Source organism: Leptonychotes weddellii, chromosome 8 (assembly GCF_054177405.1).
Source record: "Leptonychotes weddellii isolate Sample4059 chromosome 8, ASM5417740v2, whole genome shotgun sequence".
NCBI classification, from domain to species: Eukaryota; Metazoa; Chordata; class Mammalia; order Carnivora; family Phocidae; genus Leptonychotes; species Leptonychotes weddellii.
The window spans coordinates 24,225,786-24,244,302 of record NC_138376.1 but is presented as its reverse complement, the minus strand read 5'-3'; the positions used below and the strand labels follow the sequence as shown (position 1 = coordinate 24,244,302).

The 18,517-nt window shown below is 54.3% G+C and overlaps 2 protein-coding genes across 3 annotated transcripts; both read left to right on the top strand.

The window, feature by feature from the left end:
* The first annotated feature begins 111 nt into the window (after window positions 1–111).
* On the top strand, window positions 112–10,267 carry TAPBP (TAP binding protein). The gene is made up of 8 exons (XM_031033282.2): window positions 112–342; window positions 461–631; window positions 861–1,121; window positions 7,284–7,682; window positions 8,082–8,423; window positions 8,514–8,603; window positions 8,722–8,759; window positions 9,120–10,267. Exons 1-8 carry the CDS (start codon window positions 306–308, stop codon window positions 9,129–9,131), a joined length of 1,350 nt encoding a protein of 449 aa, XP_030889142.1. The 5' UTR covers window positions 112–305; the 3' UTR covers window positions 9,132–10,267.
* A 724-nt stretch (window positions 10,268–10,991) lies between these two features.
* On the top strand, window positions 10,992–18,412 carry RGL2 (ral guanine nucleotide dissociation stimulator like 2). 2 transcript variants are annotated; one of them, XM_006738070.3, is made up of 18 exons: window positions 10,992–11,138; window positions 11,349–11,548; window positions 12,840–12,923; window positions 13,180–13,358; window positions 13,492–13,542; window positions 13,631–13,928; window positions 14,192–14,443; window positions 14,527–14,630; window positions 14,728–14,812; window positions 14,893–14,961; window positions 15,139–15,213; window positions 15,783–15,815; window positions 15,937–16,058; window positions 16,155–16,250; window positions 16,347–16,458; window positions 16,567–16,857; window positions 17,504–17,618; window positions 17,748–18,412. In XM_006738070.3, exons 2-18 carry the CDS (start codon window positions 11,390–11,392, stop codon window positions 17,957–17,959), a joined length of 2,337 nt encoding a protein of 778 aa, XP_006738133.2. In that variant the 5' UTR covers window positions 10,992–11,138; window positions 11,349–11,389; the 3' UTR covers window positions 17,960–18,412. The 2 variants fall into 2 exon arrangements, with proteins under 2 accessions (XP_006738133.2, XP_081684111.1); XM_081827985.1 differs by lacking the exon at window positions 16,567–16,857.
* Window positions 18,413–18,517: the final 105 nt, after the last annotated feature.

The window sequence follows — 18,517 nt, the reverse complement described above, 5'->3', positions numbered from 1 at the left end:
CTGGGAAGTAGAGTCTGGGGGGCAGGGCACGGAGGGAGGAGGAGCCTAGGGTTGGGGAGGGCCCCGGGACTGGGTGGTGCTGTGTGGGCCAAGAGGGCGGGGCGGGGCGGGGCCCGAGGTCCCCAGACCAGAAGCGGAGATACCGTTTCGGGATCCCTACCCGGCCAGTGCGGAAAGCACCTGCCGCTCACGTGCCCTCACCCAACCAGAAAGGGGACTTCCTCCACCTCTCCTGCCGGCCTTTCAAGGAAAGTGAAAGTGAAAGGGAGAAGTGGAGGCTTCGGGGCTGAGCAGATCGCGGCGCCATGAAGCCCCTGTATCTGCCCCTCACCGTGGCTTTGGGTGAGCGAACCCCCAGACTCTTTGCCCAAGAACAAGGGGGAGGAGGAGGGATGTGAGCCCACCACGCGCCGGATGCTGGGGGGCGGGTCGCCTCCTCACTCGTGCCCCTCTCCCCCAGCCTTGGTGACCGCCGTCTCGGCGGGACCCGCGGTGATAGAGTGCTGGATGGTGGAGGATGCGGGCGGGGGCCGCCTGACCAAGAAACCCGCCGCACTAATGCTGCGCCAGGGCCCGGGGACCCCACCTCCCCGACCGGACCTCGAACCCGAGCTCTACCTCAAAGTGCATGGTGAGTCATCCCGGACTCGCCCTCAACTCTGTCACTTCCACCGAAACCCCCTCCTCTTTAGGTCGCGCTGTGACCTCGGGCCTCAGTTTCCCCCTGTAAGATGAGTCTGGATTACCTCTAAATCTCTCACTACTGGGTAGTTTGTGCATTCGGGATTCCCTGGACGCTGCCCTCCCCGCCCCTTTCCTGGCGGTGACTGCAGCAGCAACTCCCTTCTCCCGGCTCACAGACCCCGCGGGAGCACTCCAGGCTGCCTTCAGGCGGTACCCCTCGGACACCCCCGCGCCACACTGCGAGCTGAGCAGCTACGTCCCGCTCCCCGCTTCGGCGAATTGGGCCAGGGGCCTGACCCCCGAGCAGAGCTGCCCGCGGTCCCTGGACGGGACTTGGCTCATGGTCAGCATGTCCAGCCCGATCTTCAGCCTCTCCAGCCTCCTGAGACTACAGTCCGAGCCTCATCCCGAGCCCGCTCTCATCACCTTGGCAACAGGTATCGGGGAGGGGGGTGGGTGGAGAGGGGTGGGTAGATTCTAAGGGTCTAGATCAGCCTGTGACTCGCGCTGTGAACTCGTTTGCCCAATCGGGGCTTAGTTTCCTTATATGTAAAGCGAGGCGGTTCGCCTAGGATTGTTTAATTGATCTCAACGGTTTCTTCTAGCTCCTGCCCAGTTTCAAACAAATAAAACAATCACAAGCCTGGGTTTAGGGGCGGGGCTTCGTGCGGAGGGCTGAGCTTTGGAGAAAGTCTGACTTTCCTGACACCGGACCTTGAGAAACTTGTAAGGGGTTGGGGCTGGGAGGGGCTCAGAAGCAGGAACTTTTTTTCTCCTCTCTTCCCAGATCTGTGTCTTGCTAGATAGACACTGCCATCGTTAAGGTTTTCCCTGTTTCAGAAACCAGCGTCCAAGCCCCACATCCGGAGCTGTGGCACTTAGCAAGGCAAAGGCTCTTGCACTCCAGCGCGTTGACCTTTCTTGCCAGCCCCTTCCCTATGACTCGTGAGGATGCGCTGATTCTGTGCTCACCAAATGGTGGGCTGGACTGGGCGGAAGAGACAGTGCAGGTGGCCTGACGGCTCCCACTGAGAGCATCGCTTATTGCATGGTGCAACGCTGTTTGACGGGCAGGGATCTGGCACTTTGCTGAGCTGAGGCTTGAGGAGGGAGTGGGCGGATAAAGCAAGAATGGGGTACCTAGGGGCTCACCATTCTTGCAGCAGAGGGTGGATAGGATATCAGTAGAGTCATTGGCTTCCCTCAGTCTTGTGAATTTTAAGTTTATTTAAAGTTTATGTATGTATATATGTATGTAAGTATCTCTATACCCAATATTGGGCTCGAACTCAAGACCCTGAGATCAAGAGCCACAATGCTCTTCCAACTGAGCCAGCCAGGTGCCTCTTGTGCGATTTTTTGTTAAATAAACTGGCAGGCCAACTCCTCCCTTCTCCCTTCCCCAGGACCACCTTCCAGCAACCCCCTCCCTGAGAGTGAATCACCCACAGGACCAGGGAAAGGGACTCAGCACCCACCCATCACCTCTGCCTCTGCTGCCATTCTAAGTTCCCAGGCCCCATCCTAGGCAGGGGTGGAGGCAAACTGCTCCTTGTGGGGCTAGTGGCTCTCTCCAGTGGGGAGGAGTATTTCCCAGGGCTACTGGCTCCACCGAGATGGGGGGTGAGAAGATGCTTTTCTCTCTGAGTCAGTTTTTCCAACTATAAAATGTGGATGCTATTTCCCATCTGCCTTTCCGTTGTTGTGACTCTCAGGGGAGGCACTTTGTTAATTTACTCACTGGTTCAATACTTATTAACACCAAGGAGAAATTAGGGCCCAGTTGGTTCTCAGTCCAGGCTGCAAATAAGAGTCCTCTTGGGAGTTTCTAAAATATACTGAATTGTCCCACTCCAGGCGAATTAAATCAGAATCTCTGAGGTGGCCCTGGGCACTTTTAAGGGTCAGGAAGGTGATCAGATGTAGATTCTGCTCTCAAGGTTTTCGGCAGATTTGTCATGGCTAATTGTGAAATAGAGCAGAAGACAATTTGGGCCATGAGAGAAGTGTAGATAGGAGCCATGGAGGGCCCAGGTGGGAAGATTTTTTGCTTCTCATAGACCCCTGGGGGTAAAAACTAGTTATTGTGCTCAGTCTTCCTTTTCAAGCATTTCTGCTTGATTGGGGATTGAAGAAAATGAAAGTTGTTGTTTTAACGTAAGATTTAAAATGAATCCTTCTAGAGGTACAGATCATTGGTAATTTTGCTAATATACATTTATACAGTATTTCCTAGCAAATACTTTAAAATGTTTGTTGACAAATACACTGTCCTAACATACTTTGTGTGTATGGTTTTTTAATTCTCATTGTTCTTTTAATACATTGTTATGGAAAATTTCACAGACACATAAAAGTAGGGAGAATGGTCAAATGAACCCCGTAGACCCATCCCCCACTTGTGTAGTTAGTAGGTTTTACCACATTGTTTTGCCGACTTTCCTCCCACCTGTTTTCTTTTTCTGAAGTGTTTTAAAGTATATACCAGGCGTCATATGATTTTACTCATAAGTACTTCAGTAAGCATCTCTATCAAATAAGGACTTAAAAGAAACCATTGTCATAACAAACAATAATTCTTTAATATCACTTAATTCCTAGCCCATATTAAAATTTTCCCAATTTCTCAGTGATGTTATTTTACAGTAGATTTGCTTGAATCAGGATCGAAAACAGGTCTCTCTATATATTACATTTGGTTCTTGCATCTGCTTGGGTTACCATAACAAAATATCATAGACTGGGTGTCTTAAATTTATTTTCTCACAGCTCTGGAGGCTAGAAGTCCCAGGTCAAGTCTAAGATCAAGATGCTAGCAGGGTTGGTGTCTGATGAGAGAGCTCCACCCTTGTAGTCGCACATGGCCACTTCTGGCTGTGTTCTCACATGGAGGAGAGAGAGGGAACTCTGGTGTTTCTTCCTCTTCTTAAAAGGACACCAGCATATCAGGTAGAGCCCTGTGTTAATTATCTCATTTGACCATGATCACCTCTTCACAGCCCCTATCTCCAAATACAGTTGACCCTTGAACAACTGTGTGTGTGTGGGCGGGTGTGGGGGGCAGGGAGGCGGTTATAGGCACTGACCCACCCCCAGCAGTCGAAAATCTGCATACACTTGACTCCCCCAAAACTTAACCACTTATAGCCTACTGTTGACAAGAAACCTTACCCATAACATAAACAGTTGATTAACACATATTTTATATGTTGTATATATTACATACTGTATTTTTATAATAAAGTAAGCTAGAGAAAAGAAAGTGTTATTTAAAAAATTAATCATAGGAGAAGAAAATATATTTGTAGGACTGTACTGTAAAAAACCCCTGCCTATAAGTGGACCCTCGTAGTTCAAATCTGTGCTGTTCAAGGGCCAATAGTATAGTCACATTGCAGGTTAAGGCTTTAACAAATGAACTTGGGCGGGGGGTACCACAGATATTGAGTCCATAACAGTTTTGTCTCTTAAGTCTCCATTATTCTATAATTGCCCCACACACCACCCGCCCCCATGCTAGTGGCTTGTCACTTGTCCTGTATAACTTTCCACATTCTGTATTTGGCCAAGTATTTCTTCATTGTGTCATTTTCCTCCTTGTTCCTTTTTCTTCCATACTTCCTATGAATTTGATAGATCTAGAAACTTGATTAGATTTGGGTTTAAATTTTTTCAGTAATGCTTTATAATAGTTGTTACCATTCAGTTTATTTTATTTTTTTAAGGTTTTCTTTATTTGAGAGAGAGAGAGTGCACGTGCACAAGCAGGGGGAGTGAGAGAGGGTGAAGCCAGCTTCCTGCTGAGCAGGGAGCCCGATGTGGGGCTCGATCCCAGGACCCTGGGATCATGACCCGAGCTGAAGACAGATGCTTAACTGACTGAGCCACCCAGGCGCCCCTACCATTCACTTTATTAACAGAAAAGCAAAAACCTATGTAATGCAAGCTGTAAAAACAGTTACGAATTTCCTTAGTGTTCTGGCCCTGTTGTATTTACATTTGTATTTCTCAGAGTCCAGTTTGTGGGATGCAGGTCTAAAATTGCTCCATTAACTGATATTAAAGAGCAGTGTTAGATTAAGGGTTAAACTGTAAAACCTTCAGATTTTGTTTATTAATCCTGTGGATTGTTTTTAACAATTCAAAAGTATGTTTCTGGATTTTGATAAACGAAGTGAATTGCCTACCTTTTTACTTTATTGAACAAAAACTGTCCCATGTGGTTGAGAGAAGTTTAACCTTGTGGGGCTCAGAAACTAGGATTAAAAATTACATAATCACAAGAGAAGATTACTTTTATGTGAAGGACCGACATTTCTGGGAAGAAGGAGCAGTAGAACTGACCTTGAGGGACATGGAGTATTTAGATATTTGGGAGACAATGGGGAGGGACCTGAAGGAAACTTATGACCATAGCAAAGAAAGGCCCAATGATTAGAGTTTCTACTAGCCATGAGAAAGGGATTCTTTGGAGCCAGTTCTTAGGGTGCAAGAGAAGTCTGGAAGGGTGGATTGGGGGCTGGATTGTCAAGTACCCTGAGACCTGGGTTTTATAGGTAACAGTGAATCATCAGAAGTTTTGTGTGTGTGTGCATGCACACGCACGCCGTTTTCCCAAAAGCCTGCTATTTTACTTGATTCTTACAAAGTTAGGCAAGGATCAGATCACTGGACTAATGAGAAAAATATAGATGAACGATTTTCCTGAGATGCCCAGCAAGTTCGTGAGGATGATGATGGCGGTAATGGAAATAGCAACACCTAACATTTATTGAGCATTTTCTATAGCCAGGTACTGGCATTTTATTGGCATAATCTCATTTATTCCTCTTATAGCCAGGTCCTAGCATTTTATTGGCATACGTCATTTATTCCTCTCAACAACCATCGGAACAAGGTACCGATATCATCTCCATGTCACAGATGAAGAAATCTGAGACAGGGCATTTGGGGAACTTGTCCGAGAACCGCCAGCTTGTAAGAAGCTGGGCTGGGACTTGAGCCTGGCTCATTTAGCTCCAGCCTGTGCCTTTAGTCGCCGGCTTTGTAGGTCGCTGGGTTTTTTAAACAGGTACGTGACCCGATCAGACTTGTAGCCACACCTTGTGGCTCCAGCATGGGGGATGAATTGAAGAACAGGGAGACTGAGGATAGGAAGACCCGAGAGGAAGTTGTAATTGTCCTAATGTATGGTGGTGAGAACTTGAGCTGGAGACAGAGTGGGATCTCTTTGGAAGACTGGTGGGGACAGCACATGGTATGTTATATTTGCCAATTTGCTCATCTGTCTCCCTTACTAGACTGTAAGAAACTTGAGGGAAGGGACTCCCTGTCTCATTCACCGCTCTGTCCTCTACCTTGAACATCATAGGTGCTCAGTAAATATTAGTTGAGTGAGATAATTAGAGGAAGGAGTCTTAGTGACTCCCAAGTGTTTGCCTTTAGTGTTTGGGGGGCTGCTGGTGATCATTCATCAAGGCAGGGGGAATGGGCATTGGAGCTGGGCGAGGGAAGGATGCAGAGATGCTGTTGAGTTGGGGCATGTTAAGTTGGTCTGGCAGACGGTTAGATGTAATCACCGCAAACACTTTGGTGGACTTACTGTATTCTGGGCACTGTTCGAAGCACCTTTCAGATATAGGTGTCCTTGTTGTTGTTTTTTTTTTAAGATTTTATTTATTTGTTTGACAGAGAGACACAGTGAGAGAGGGAACACAAACAGGGGGAGTGGGAGAGGGAGAAGCAGGCTTCCTGCGGAGCAGGGAGCCTGATGCGGGGCTCAATCCCAGGACCTGGGATCATGACCTGAGCCGAAGGCAGACGCTTAACCATCTGAGCCACCCAGGCACCCCCACAGGTGTCCTTGTTATCCAGAATCCGGAACTGAATAAATCAGGGTAGCAAGAGGCACTAAATGATTTAACCCTTGTTACAACCCCATGAGATAGGTACTATTATCATCATTATTATCTCATTATTTAGGAGATTAAGCTGAGCCACGGCAACGTGAAACAACCGGCCCACCAGGCCATATAAATAGCGGCATAGTGGGGATTAACCAGGGTGGCCAGGCTCCAGGCACTTAACTAGCATACCCTTCCTCAGTAGAGCATAGAGGTCTATGTTCAGGTCTAGGCTAGAGCCAGAACCTTCCAGAGTCAGTAAGCGCTCTGTACAGCACCAGAGGATTGACAGCCCTGAGTCATCACAGTCTTCTCGAGGGAACCAAGAAAGGCCTGGCTCTTTAAGGGTGATGCATGGAGACCAGACTGGTTCAGGCTGTGTCAGAAGTGCACTCAGAGCCCACTGTCCCCAGAACTTGAGTGGGCTTTGTGCTCAGACCAGCCTTCAACGGCTGTGCCCACTCACTGCCCTTATTCTAGACCCGTCTGCTCACTCTCTGGGTCCCACACAGGCCCAGAACAAAGGGGATGTGCAGGGAGGACTAGAAGATGGTGAGTATCAGAAAAGGAGGTGTCCTCTGAGGGGTGGGTGAATTCGAGTTGGGTCCTCCCTATAACTCTATTTCTCTGTTTTTTTCCCTCTTTCTTTCTGTCCCTCATGCCCCTTCCACTTCCTCCTCTCCTCATCTTCCCCAGCTGTGCTGACTGTCCTCACCCACACCCCCACCCCTCGGATCCAACTGGGACAAGATGTTCTGCTGGACTTGAACTTTGCCTACATGCCCCCCAGCTCTGAGGCCGCTACATCTCTGGCCCCCGGTCCCCCTCCCTTTGGGCTGGAGTGGAGACGCCAGCACCTGGGAAAGGGGCACCTACTCCTGGCTGCAACTCCAGGGCTGGGTGAGCAGATGCCAGCTGCCCAAGAGGGGGCAGTGGCGTTTGCCGCTTGGGATGATGATGAGCCATGGGGTCCGTGGACTGGCAATGGGACCCTCCAGCTGCCTGCAGTACAGCCCTTCCAGGAGGGCGCCTATCTGGCCACCGTACACCTGCCGTACCTGCAAGGACAGGTCACCCTGGAGCTTGCTGTACAGAGTGAGTTGGGGTACAGGGGCCACCACGGGTAAACGGTGGGCACTGGGATTATGGCGACACCATGATGGCAGAGGGATGGGGGAGAAGATGGTGCTGGGTGAGTGGTGGGAAAGATTGGGGTCCCTGGGAGTCAGAGGGGCAATGGGTGGAGGTCCCTGGGAATCTGAGTGGCTGGGATGAAGGTTCTCGAATCTGAGGAATAGGGGATCCCTGAGAATAAGGGTTTTAGCATGGGGTTTCCTGTGAAGCACCAGTGGGGAGACAGCAGTTTCCCCATCCTGGAAGAAAAAGCCCAAACCCACCTCAGTTTGGGGAAAGCCATAGGGCAAACTGAGGGTCTCTGAGGGAGGACAGATGTGGACTGATTCCCCCCATGCTCCTTTCCTATTTTCTCCCCAGAGCCCCCCAAAGTATCCCTGATGCCGGCACCTCTTGTATGGGCTGCCCCCGGGGAGGCACCCCCTGAATTGCTCTGCCACGTGTCCCACTTCTATCCCTCCGAGGGCCTGGAGGTGAAGTGGGAGCTCCGGGGCGGCCCAGAGGGCAGCTTTCAGAAGGCTGAGGGGCAGAGGTGGCTCTCTGCCCTGCGCCACCACTCGGATGGCTCTGTCAGCCTCTCTGCGCACCTGCAGCCCATCCCAGTCACGGCCAAACACCATGGGGCACGCTATGCCTGTCGTGTCCACCACCCCACCCTGCCCGCCTTGGGGCGCAGCGCCGAGGTCACCCTGGAGGTGGCAGGTAGGAATCAGAAGGATGGAGCAGCCAGGGGTGGGCACCTGGGAGGATACTACTGAGTTCACTCTCCAACCCCCCCCTTCCACCTGCCAGGTCTCTCTGGACCCTCCCTAGAGGACGGCGTGGGCCTCTTCCTGTCTGCCTTTCTCCTCCTCGGGCTCATCAAAGCGCTGGGCTGGGCGGGTGAGTGTGACCCTCCCTGCCACAGTGACAGTCCCTGCCTACTCCCAGAAGCCTGACACCTGTCCCTCTTCTGCCCTACCACTCCCTCAGACCATTCCTTCTCAATCTCTCTCCGCAGCTGCCTACAAGTCCACTTTGAAGGATTCAAAGGAGAAGGTAACAGCTCTCCTTTTCTTTCCATTCTCATTTGAGCCCCTCCCTGTAACTCCTCACCCAAGGATTCCTCAGCCAAAGTCCACCCTGGATTTGGAATTCACACAGACCTGGGTTAACTCCTGCCACCTTGAATATTCTACTTAACACCTGTTTCCTTGAGTGTAAGGATGAAAAAAAGTACTTAGGCAAAAGCACTCCGCCCAGTGTCTGCCAGGCAGAAAACTGACAGAAACTGTTAGCCCCGTTCCTCTGCCTCCCTCTGTGCCCACAAGGGTTCATTTATCTCTGGACTGATCATGAGCATGTCACCTGGCTTTCTGAAACCCGGAATTCCTCACCTCCTTTTTATTTCTCTTCCAGAAAGCACAGTGAGGGCACTCATCACCATCCTGGGGAAGCCACCATCATCTCTGGCCTGAGCTACTGCAGTAGCGCCCCCAAATAGTACACCATCATCCGCTCATGCTCCCTCCAATCTCTCTCCACAGAGCAGCTGGAATGCTTTTTCAAAGGACACAAACCTATAGCATTTCCTTTCTTAGAGCTCTAAGGCAGTGGGTCTCAAAATTTTAAATCTCAGGACCGCTTCAAAATTGTCAAGAACTCTAAAGAGCTTTTGGTTATGTGGGTGATAAACTATAGATATTTATGCTACTGGAACTTAGTAAGTTATGCTACTCACTTAGTAAGTTCTAGTAGCATAAATTGCTTAGTAAGCAAGCCCACGTTCCATTAGCTGGGAGGACAATGATGTCAATAGACAGCTTCTGGAAAGCTCCAGTGTACGGTTTTTTTGGAGAGAGTGAAAAAGGCAAATAACATCTTAGTATTGTTATGAATGGCCTTAACTTTGCACACCCACCGAAATAGTCTCCAGGACCTCTGGGACAAGGGCCACACTTGGAGAACCAGTGCTCTAGAAGCCAAATCCATTTCTTGTCCTGGCCTATGCATCTCCCAAGCTGGAGCCACTGCTTGCCTCTTCAACCCCACCTGGTGCCCTCCAGCCCTTCCCTCAGTGTTCTCCACACCGATGGCTATTTCTTTTTTTCCAATGCTCCCACCTTCCCTGGTCTGTTCCCTTTGTCTGGTCCACCCTCGCCCTTCTTAGGCTCCAGACCAGGTCAGCCTCGTTATTCCCTCAGACCGCCGCGTGTCCCTCTTGTGCGGTTCACCACAGTTGTATTTAAGTGATTGTGCGAGTCGTTGGTAGATGCCTTTCTCCCCTCCCGGGCTGTCGGCTCCTCAATGGCAAGAACGTGCCTGTCTGTCCACTGCTGTGTCCCCGCTGGGGCACAGGGCCGGGCGCCCACTGGGGGGCGCTCAGCACAAGAAATCAGTCCTTTTTTCGTCCTAAGTATGCAAAAGCAGGTGTTCGACCAAAGAACTACTGGACGAAGGAAGCGGCAGCTGGCCTGGGGACCTCCGAGGGGGAGGACCGTCGGCTAGACCGACGCGGGAAGCGGATCTAATCGTGTGGGAATAAAGTTGTGTTCCAGTGCTCCCCAGAGCGTGTCTCATTCTATCCCACGGGTCCCCTTCGCAAGCAAGCACACTCTTACAGCCACCTCTGGTCCCTTACCCCCGACCTCTCAAACGCTTTGGCGACACCCAACCCTCCGGAAAAGTCGGGGTCGAGCGCCACTAATGGCGGAGCAGCATGCCCTCTAGCAGCGGGCTTTCGTGGGGATGGGGGCCGGCAGTAAGCAGAAGGGAGCGTACGTACCAGCGCCAGGCGCCGGAAACCCGGGAGGGCCGAATCTAGAACCGGAAGTGGCGGCTTCCTGCTACGCCCCCTTACGAGAGGGCCAGAACGCCGCGCTCCTCGGAAAACGCGGAGTGGATTCCGGTCCGCCACACGCGTGGGTGTGAGTGGGGAGCGTAACCCCGCGGGGTGGAGTAACCGATCCCACTCGGCCTAAAACGCTTCCCACGCGAGTTTTAGCCTCAGTGTTGTGGGGTGGAGGGGAATGTCAAATTCGGCTCCTGTCCTCCCTCGGGAGCTGGAGACTGGAATCTTTATTCCAATTCAGTGCGGGGCTACGTGGGCTCCAGGATCCCCGCGTAGGGGGCACCGAGGACAGCGGAGCTGGGGACCCTGGCTGCTGGGTCTCGGCCGCGGGGCGTCCAGCGCTCTTCTCGTCCGCGGCCCTGGCTCCTGTCCTCACTTCCTTCCCTTTTTGGCTCCTGCTGTCGGAGCGGGCGGACGTGGGGGGGAACGGAAAGGGCGGGAGGGCCCGGGAGCCTGGCGGGGGGGGTGGGTAACCGGGGGGTGCGGAAAAGCCGAGGAGGGGACTCGGTCCAGGGACTCGGTTGGGGACTGGAGACCGACGGGAACAGCGGCCCGGGACCCGCGCTGCTCCCACCATTCCCGAGCAGGTCAGAGCCAGAGCACCCTGTGACCCTGCCCGTTCCCGTACTCGTGACCCCATCCGCAAAATGCACCAGGGACTCCCATATTCTACTCTTGTGTTGCTCCCCCACCCCAGGACTCCCATACGGTCACTTAGGCACCCACTCGCGTCCCTCCCCTCCCCGATCCCCCCGCGCCCACCTGACTCTCCACCTGCCCCCTCCGTTTCTCCCCAGGCGCCCCCATGGCCCGACCCCGCTGATTCCTTCACTCGGCCATGCTCCCGCGGCCCCTGCGGCTGCTTTGGGACACGAATCCCCCCGGGGGAGTCGTGCTGAGCAGCTTCCGGAGCCGAGACCCCGAAGAGGGTGGGGGCCCGGGTGGCCAGGGCGTGGGCGGGGGGCAGGAGGAAGAGGAGGAGGAGGAAGAAGACGAGGTGAGACTCGAGTGGTGGGAAGTCGGGGAGGTATACATTTCGGAGACTCTCCACCTTTCTCTCGTGTCTCTGTGTCCCTTCATCTCTTCCTCCCAGCCTCAGTTATTTCCGCGCCTCTTGCTGGGTGTCTGCCTGTCTCCCCGCTGCGGGGAGTCCCGGAGTTTCTGTGGTTCCCCGTGGCAGTGTGACTCAGGACCTGCCCGCAGAAACCTTTCCAGTTCCTGCCAGAGCGCCTGGCTCTCTGTTCTGCGAGTCTCTGGCTCTCCCTGCTTCGGCCAGATTGTGCCTGCCTCTCTGGGCATCGTGTCTTGGTCCCTGTCGCCCTCCTTGTTTTTGTTTGGCGGGGAGGGGTTTGTTTCCACAGTAACCGGCTCCTCTGACTCTGGGATTGGGGAGGGAACCCTTCGATTTCGTGACCCCTCCCCCTCTCCCGCTGGGCAACGAGTGGAGGCGGGAAGCCCAGGCTCTTGGACTTTGGAGGGATCCCAGGCCGAGTCGGGGGGAGGGCGCCTGCTTTCCTCCGGGACTAATGATGGTGGCTAGAAGCAGGATTTGGGGCCTCAGGAGGGGCCAGAAATTGGATTCGGGAGCCCGAGGCCCTGGACTCCTGGGTCCAGAGACTGGGTGAGGGCAGGGTGACTGGCAGGGCTGGTTTTTCGGGATCGGTTGGGGGAGGGGCTGGGGCCACGTGACTCTCCCAGTCGGCTGGCGGGGGGCCCCCCCCCATCATCCCAACTTCCCCTTCTCCTTCCTGTACTGGGATTGGAGCCTCCACCTTGAGGGGGGTCTCCCAACATTGGGGGACCAGGGAAAGGGGGCTAAGGGGAAGGACTAACTCTTGGGGCTTGGTCAGGTCCTGCGGGGGAGGGCGGAGCTTGCGGCTGTGCCTGTGACTGGGGTTCCAGCTTCTCAAGGCCTCTGCCTCTGGCTTTCTGCCTCTCTCGCTTCCCCCTCCTATCCTTTGCACCTTACTTCTCTGCTCTGTTGGGGTTCAGCTCTGGGGGAAAGGGCTACAGCGGTCTCCAGGCCCAGGGTTCCTGCGTTCCACCCGCCCCTCTACTGCCACCCCCTCGACTCCACCGGGCCCTGAGGCGGCTTGGAGGGGGCTGTCTGGGCCCCAGTGGGGGAGACCTGGGGTCACCAGTCCCCCCCACCCCTCGCACTCGCTGGTACTGTCCCCTGCCACCACAGGTGAGGGGTACAGAGGGAGGAGTAGGGCCTGGGGGTGGGGGACTGGGAGCAGTGGGGGGTGGTGTGGGACTGCCTGACCTCCCCTTCCTTGCTCCGCCAGGCCCCTGTGTCTGTCTGGGATGAGGAGGAGGATGGTGCCACCTTTACTGTCACAAGCCGCCAGTATCGGTCTCCCGATCCCTTGGTGAGATCCTCACTTTGGCTTCTCATCTCTGACGCATCACCTCCCAGTGCCTCTTCATCTGGCCAACTTTTTGGCCAGAGTGCTAAGTCAGAGGTCTGGAGACCTGAAATCTGCTGTGTGACTTAGGTCAAGTCTTTGGCCCTCTCTGAATCTTAATATAACAAGCCTGGACCATCTCCTAGGTCTGGGATTTTCCCCAGAGATCTAGGGGCTGAGTTGAAAAAAGGGTCGGTGACTTTCCTTCTGTCTCCCCCAGGCCCCCACACCTCCCCCGCGTTCCTCCAGAAGGCTCCGAGCTGGCACTCTGGAGGCCCTTGTCAGACACCTGCTGGATGCCCGGACATCAGGGGCTGACGTGACCTTCACATCAGCTTTCCTGGCCACCCACCGGGCCTTCACCTCCACGCCTGCCCTGCTAGGCCTTGTGGCTGACAGGTCAGGGTCATAAGGGACCAAGGGTTACGAAGGTGTCTGGACTTTTCTAGAGCCAAAAAAATCCCACCAAAATAGTCAGAGCCACTGGGGGTTTGGAAAAAAATGGGCAGATAGAATCTCTTCTCCTTCCCAGGCTAGAAGCCCTTGAATCTCATCCTACTGATGAACTAGAGAAGACAATAGGGTGAGTGACCCCTGGCTGTTAACCTCACAGTTCTCTCTGGCTGAGCTGCGGCTTGATACCTGACTCCTGGCTGATCCCCTTCTCCCAGGGTAGCCATCTCTGTACTGTCAACCTGGTTGGCCTCTCACCCTGAGGATTTTGGCTCTGAGGTCAAGGGTCAGCTTGACCGGCTTGAGAGCTTCTTGCTTCGGACCGGGTATGCAGCAGGGGAGGGTGTTGGGGGGGGCAGCGCTGACCTCATCCGCAACCTCCGGTCCCGGGTGGACCCCCAGGCCCCCGACCTTCCTAAGCCCCTGGCCCTCCCCGGCGATCCCCCTGCTGACCCCACGGATGTCCTGGTGTTCCTCGCTGACCACTTGGCCGAACAGCTGACCCTGCTAGATGCGGTGAGACCCTGACCTCTGACCCCATGCCCCCTTACTAACCTCTCCCTGACTCCAGCTCCTTTCCTTGCTTCCAACCCTTCCTGATCCAGCTCCCAGCCTCCTCTGTCCACTCAGTTTTGACCTTTCCCCTGTTCACCTTGATTGTTACCCTGCAAACCCCGTGCCCCTTTGGTTCCTTGGCCACCTGAGGTCATCACATCCCTGATATTGGTAGGCTGACCTCACTTGACTATGAACCTTAACCTCTGCCCTCTGCCCTGCAGGAGCTGTTTCTCAGTCTGGTCCCCTCACAGTGCCTGGGGAGCCTGTGGGGTCACAGAGACCGGCCAGGACATTCCCACCTCTGCCCATCTGTCCGAGCTACAGTCACACAGTTCAACAAAGTGGCAGGGGCAGTGGTCAGCTCTGTCCTGGGGGCTACCTCAACTGGAGAGGGGCCCAGGGAGGTGACCATTCGGCCACTCCGTCCTCCCCAGAGGGCCCGGCTCCTGGAGAAGTGGATCCGTGTGGCAGAGGTAAGAGAGAGGCTTGGCCCCGTTGGGGACCCTGGTGTGGAGAGAGGTCCCAAAGCTCAGGCCTACCTCTGTGACCCCTGCAGGAGTGCCGTCTGCTCCGAAACTTCTCTTCGGTTTATGCTGTTGTGTCGGCCCTGCAGTCCAGCCCTATCCACAGGCTTCGAGCAGCCTGGGGGGAAGCAGCCAGGTGGGGAGGATGGGGCACTGGCTGGGAGCTGAGGGCTGGGAAGGGGCGTGAGGGCGAGCCTGGCCCGTCCTTAAGGCTGCTGCCCTCCACCCCCCAGGGACAGCCTCAGAGTCTTCTCCAGCCTCTGCCACATTTTCTCTGAGGAGGATAATTATTCCCAGAGCCGGGAGCTCCTCTTGCAGGTGAGGCCCTGTTCGCTGGTGTTCCCAGCCATCCCTGCTCCCCGCCCCACACCCATATCTCCTTTTTCTGTCACCACCAGGAGGTGAAGCTGCAGCCCTCTCTGGAGCCAAATTCCAAGAAGGCCCCGAGGTCTGGCTCCCGGGGTGGGGTGAGTGACTAGCTGGGGGGTGGTTGTGAAGGAGTAAGGAGTGTGTGGGGGGAAGTGGTCTGAGGGATGGGAAGAGGGGGCATGGGGGGGTTTCCGAGGCAATGGGATAGGAAAGTGCAGAGGGATGGAGAGCCCTCAGATCAGGGGTGGGCGTCTGATCCTGACCTCTGACCTCAGGGTGTGGTCCCATACCTTGGCACCTTCTTGAAAGACCTCGTGATGCTGGATGCAGCCTCCAAGGATGAACTGGAGGTCAGTGGTGTGTGTGTGTTCGTGTGTGCACTGTGATGAGGGAATGAGTGGGCCTCAGGGTCAGACAGACCTTCCAGAAAGGTGCTACAGGGCGTCAGCACTGAATTCCAGGGCTCGAGCCAGATTGCCAGCATTCTGGTTCTGTTACTTGGGCAAGTTGCTTAACTTCTCTGTGCCTCAGTAACCTGTAAATGGGAAAGCAGCGACCGTGTCTGTGCCAGTCTGTTATTATGAGAGTTAAATGAATTACTGTTCAGCAGGTGCTTAGAGCATGCCTGAAATGTAAGCCTATATAGCATTCATTAAAGAAACAGATACTGGGATCTTGGGCAAATTCCTCATTCTCTCTGAGCCCTAATTTTCCCAGCTGTGAAATGGACACCACTTGTACCTGTGACATTCCATTTCAAGGGTGAGGTAGAGTGTTTAGGGCAGGACAGGGGTGAGGGGGAGCCAGGGGAGGGACAGAGGACTCAGAGGGCTAGTGGGTGAAGTGTGTGTGAGTTGGATGTGGATGGGTGTGTGCTGTGGCAGGGTTGGGCTTCACCCCATCCCCCTTATTCTTGCAGAACGGATACATCAATTTTGACAAGCGGAGGAAGGTGAGGGGAGTGCCTGGGCCAGATGCCGGGCATCCCTAGCCATGTCCCAGGATGGGGAGACAGAGGGGAAAGTCGGGGGTCCCTGAGTTTTGGCTCCTGCAGTCTGTGGGCTCCTTCCTAGGAGTTTGCTGTCCTTTCTGAGCTGCGGCGGCTCCAGAACGAATGTCGTGGCTATGACCTCCGACCTGATCCCGATATCCAACAGTGGCTACAGGGGCTCCGGCCACTGACAGAGGCTCAGAGGTGACTGGCTGGGTGAGGTTGGGACTCCAGGGCTGGGGCTGAGTGTGGGGATCAGTGTGTCACGTCCTGACCTCTGCCCATTGGCCCTTTTCACAGCCATCGAGTGTCCTGTGAGGTGGAGCCACCTGGTACCAGTGACCCTCCTGCCCCGCGGGTGCTTCGGCCAACGCTGGTCATCTCGCAGTGGACAGAGTGAGGGAGTCAGCGGTTGGGGGGTAGTGTTTTGGGGAAGCTACTTGGGAGAAGAGCCCTTCTTCCTCTGACCCTCCCAATCTCTTGCCCCTCTAGGGTTCTGGGCTCTGTTGGGGGACCCACCCCCCTGGTCTCCTGGGACCGGCCCAGTGTGGGGGGAGATGAGGTACCTGGAACCCCTGCCCCTCTGCTAACCCGGCTGGCCCAGGTGAGCTCTGTTCCTGACCTCTGACCTCAGCACTGACCAGGCCTTTGTGAACATTTCTGCCTTGACCTCTCTGCCTTCATGCCCGTCCCCCATGTTGTTTGTCCCTAGCACATGAAGTGGCCATCTGTCTCATCTCTGGACTCTGCCCTGGAAAGCACTCCATCCTTGCGCAGTCCGTCTGACCCCAGCCACCTCTCTCCCCCAGCCTCCTCTCCTAGGCCTTCTCGAGGTCACCGCCGCTCCGCTTCCTGTGGCTCCCCACTCAGTGGGAGTGCCGAGGGGGCCTCCAAGGGGGCTGGATGTGGGGGTGGGGGGTCTGGGCCAGGGGCCTCTGATTGCCGAATCATCCGAGTCCAGATGGAGCTAGGGGAAGATGGCAGTGTCTACAAGAGCATCTTGGTGAGCAAGCTGCAGGCTGCAGGGTGGGGGTGAAGGTTGATGCCTTGTGGGACTACAGATGTTGTCTTAGGTTTGAATAGTCAACTGGGAGGATGATTATAGTTTTAATTTTGATCTTTGGTTATGGCCGCTATTTTATTTAAAAAAATTTTTTTATTTCATTTTTGAGAGAACGAGCATGTGCACATGCGCATGCTTGTGAGCAGGGGTGGGAAGGGGCCGAGGGAGAGGGAGGGAGAGAATCTTAAGCAGGCTCCACACCCAGCACCACAGAGTCCCACGGGCTCGATCTCATGACCAAGATCATGACCTGAGCCGAAACCGAGAGTTGGACGCTCAACCAACTGAGCAACCCAGATGCCCCTCACCTGTTTTATTTTAAAGGCTACTTGGCATTAGCTGCTGCACCTTGAATTTTGGTGGCCATATTAGATTGTTAGAACCCACAGCAGTTTCTTCGTAGGAAAGCAGCCCTATTTCACTGGACACCGTGGAGTCCCGGGAGCCACCATATAGGGTTTCCCTGTTCATTCTGAAGTGTTTGACATGGTAGCTGTGTTTGGTTGGGATCAGTGGTTAGAGCTGAAAGGATGGAAAGCAGAGGTGATGGCCAATTTATTGCTCTTTTGGTCTCCTGTCCTACCAGGTGACAAGCCAGGACAAGGCTCCAAGTGTCATCGGTCGTGTCCTTAAGAAAAACAATCGTGATTCTGCGGTGGCTTCGGAATATGAGCTCGTGCAGCTGCTCCCAGGGGAGCGAGGTCAGAGGCCATGAGGGAAGGCAGACTCGAGAGGAGAGTGCTGCCCACCCGTGGAAACGCTTCCACATCTGGGTGGTTGTGGGGGGAATGGCCGTGTCTGTTCCTGACACTCCCTCTCTGAACATACAGAGCTGACCATCCCACCCTCGGCCAACGTCTTCTATGCTATGGATGGAGCTTCACACGATTTCCTCCTACGGCAGCGGCGAAGGCCCTCTGCTGCCACACTGGGTCTCACCAGCAGCCCTTCTGCCTCAGGAACTCCCCCAAGTGAGGGAGGAGGGGGTTCCTTTCCCAGGATCAAAGCCACAGGGAGGAAGATTGCCCGGGCACTGTTCTGAGGAGGAAGCCCTTCCAGCTCAACAGGACTCCTGGCGGCCATACCAGATGTGGGTAGCCATCCTGAATGGTGGAGGTCATGTTGCACTGGCAAGAAATTCAGAAAGGTGGCCAAACACCCCGGGGCAGTGAAGTGCCACTGGCTTGCCAGACAGCTGAGAGATCCAGCCTTGTGGGAACTAGTAATCTTGGTAACCAAGTTGGATACCTGTGTATAGCTCCCTACTTTCCATGAATACAACACACAGCTGGTGCTAGAAAAAGGAATCAATTCCTGATTCCTGGCCACATCCTAGCATGCCGAGGGCCAAGGAAAGGCCTACAAGGAGGGGGAGAGGAAAAGCCTAGAGGCTCTGAGCCCTGGGGAGAGGGGATGGCAAGAAATCGGTTCAAGTAGGGGTTCCTGTCACTGTGACAACACTAAGATAATAAACCAAAACACTACCTAAATTTTACTCCCCTGTCCTGTCCTTGCAGTGCGTATGGTCTAACTGCTGGGAGTGGGGGTAGGGAGATGGCTGAAGGTAGACATCAAGGAACAAGAAGGGGCCCAGTGTTTT